The sequence below is a fragment of the Mycena indigotica genome (genome assembly GCF_014461135.1).
Source record: "Mycena indigotica strain 171206Taipei chromosome Unknown Mind.scaff0013, whole genome shotgun sequence".
Taxonomy (NCBI): domain Eukaryota; kingdom Fungi; phylum Basidiomycota; class Agaricomycetes; order Agaricales; family Mycenaceae; genus Mycena; species Mycena indigotica.
In genome coordinates, this window is record NW_023503012.1 from 2,675,560 (window position 1) to 2,678,216 (window position 2,657).

Below are 2,657 nucleotides of genomic sequence, written 5' to 3' on the forward strand. Positions count from 1 at the left end.
ACACCGGCCTCGACCAGTCGAAGCTAATTTCGCCAGGCCCACCAAATGCGGCCACGATCAGCGCCAAATCGGGGATGCGGGGATCAGGCACGGCTTTTTGCGCGGATCGCGGCTTGGCGCTGACCACCATCCCGCATTCTCGTCGCTAAGCCGCCGCGCGTTTTCTGCCTCGTGCTGCCCGTGCTGCCGCTTGCCTTCCTGCTTCCTGGCCCCTGCGATACCTCAAGGCTGCTCTCTGGTGATATGCACCCGACACCGATGACGATGAAGCGGTTGCCGAGTTCTGGGTCTGGGGCTGGCGCTGGAGGGGCGGGATGGGATGCGGGCTTGCCTGCTGTGCGTCCCTCTTGATATATGCTCTGGATGCGTCCTTACAAGTCTTATGTAGGCGTCAAGCTCGACACAGCGGCTGGTTGGAAGTACTAGCAGCGCTGGTCAGGGCCGGCCTAAAACGACAACGACACCTGCGGGAGGCGTGCGTGTCGTAGATGACTGGGAAGAAGATGATGACCCGGAGGAGGCCGTGGTCATGGATGAATCACGGGAGAAAGGCACTAGCGCGAGAAGGACAACGGGAAATCGTGTGTTGTGGGAGGCAGATGCGGACGGGGAGCCAAGGTGTGTGGCTTGTTTTGTGTTTCTTCCGGTCCGTTAATAACAGCGATTTGTGTTAGTACGGTGCCAACGCCGATGCCCGCGGTCGTGTCTTCATCGCGAGGAAACACGAGCACGCTTGCGCCGGCCGCCTTCCAGCCACAACTTCGTATCCTCAAGCGCTCTCCAGCCACATCACCAGCGCCATCCCCGTCGCCAGGCCCCTCCGCTGCAAAGGCAGAGACGCTGGAGGAGAGGGAGCGGCGGTATGCGGAGGCCAGAGAGCGCATATTTGGAGAGCCGGAGGGGACGAAGGGCAAGCCAAAAGGGAAGGAGGGGAGTGCGAAGAAGGGCACTGGGAACGGGCAGCCGCAGGTGCAGGTGTCGCGAAACCCGAAGGGCCCGGCGGAGAGTATTGGCAATGGGGAGGGGAGTGACCTGCCTGCCAAGGGCTTTGCGGCGAGGCGCGGGAAAGGCCCGAGTAGTGGGAACGGGGCGGCAGGATAGGGCGATTGTTGTTGGTATACTTGTTTGTTTCAATGCGCATCTTTTTCTTGATTTCACGATTGTTTTTACTTCTCAGAGTGGATGCATTGGTACAGACAGACAAGAGTTTGCTCTCGACTGAGGACGAGAACGAGCAACGCGCAAGCAAGCATATCTACATCGTCTGCAGGTTTTCGTGAGACCGCAGACCAAAGTAAAGGATTCAGGAAAAAGTAGGCGTCTGTTGAAAAACGCAAAACGTAAGGGTTGAGCATGACAGCGCTCGAAATGACGAGGAAATATTTGATTCGGTAAAGGTCGTACTAAAGAAGGAGTGGATCAAGAGTGGATTGAGATGAGGGAGGAAGGCTGTTGATGAATTGATCGGATTACCACTTTTACCGCTTACCACCATCTACGTTGGCCACGTCACTTGGCCGCCTGAAGCTTGCAGCCATTTGGACGTGCTTCTGAGCTATACAGGTACCTTCCGCCTGCTAACGCTTTGCTACCATTCAATTTTCGTCCCAGCATAATGAGCTCTACTGTGTTGCATCCTTCGCTTCGACTGACGGCGCTGGGGGCGCTACCATTCCGGATCAAGGCAAGCTATCGGCGTCATCTTATCCGCCTCTTCTAAACTCTTCAACAGCTACTAGCTACTGCTGCCTGCCGCGGAGACACACTTCCTGAAGAGTCATGGCAGCGTCTCATCGATTTCTTCCACAATGAGGCGACTGCTGCACAAAAGCGGGCATACCTGGCAATCTGCTATCGTGTCCTGGATATCGAGCTGCTGCCAGATCCTGAGGAGATGTCCGCTCGACGCCTCCCTTTATCCTTGCAGGCACAATTGAAACGCACATTCGACTGTCTCGTTATTATGCTGCAAACGGACCGCGCACCGCATGCTATTGGGCCGCTAGTCTGGCCGCGTTGCTTTAAATGGCTTGACTTCTTCGATGATCATTGGGACAGCCTCCACTATATCCAGGAGCTCGAGCCCACACCTGAGCTGTACGCCCGACTTCCTCGCGTTTTCGGCCTTGTTCCAGAGCAACGATGGGAAGGGTGGCCCAGCCGACCAATACACCTGGCTTCCGTGAGCTCTTCGTACTCGCCTGGAGAGACTACCTCCCGCAAATGGCGGACGTGACTCGGCGCCAGCGCATGGAAGATCATATCGCTTTCTTCCTACGAGAAATGAAGGACCAAGGACTGGCCGACACTGACGATATAACTGCGACGATCAACGCAACCGACTCAGACTCCGAGAGCCTGACATCGACTGTCTCGAGGGTTTCGTAAATTTAACCATTAGCCTCTTGACGTCAATTGCGGCGCGAACAGAGTCAGCGGACGCTAGCGGGTCGCAATCACTCATCACCGCCATACGGTGTATGATCGAATTCATCACGGACCTCGATCTCAACCTGCTTCCAGAGCCGCCCGCGCCAGACTTGGTTGACACATCTCTAGGTCCTTTTGGCATCTTGTATCAGGGTGAAAAAGGTGTCGTGTCTGTTGTTCAGGCTCTTTCGACTCTTCTCGACAATACTTCCAGTCGGGCGGCCTTC

The 2,657-nt window shown here is 56.0% G+C and overlaps 1 protein-coding gene across 1 annotated transcript; it reads left to right on the forward strand.

Annotated features, from left to right (window-relative positions):
• Positions 1–243: 243 nt before the first annotated feature.
• MIND_01290400 (SUZ domain-containing protein) lies at positions 244–1,101 on the forward strand (the record flags this gene model as incomplete). The annotated part of the gene is made up of 3 exons (XM_037369368.1): positions 244–336; positions 389–618; positions 675–1,101. 3 exons carry the CDS (start codon positions 244–246, stop codon positions 1,099–1,101), a joined length of 750 nt encoding a protein of 249 aa, XP_037214574.1.
• Positions 1,102–2,657: the final 1,556 nt, after the last annotated feature.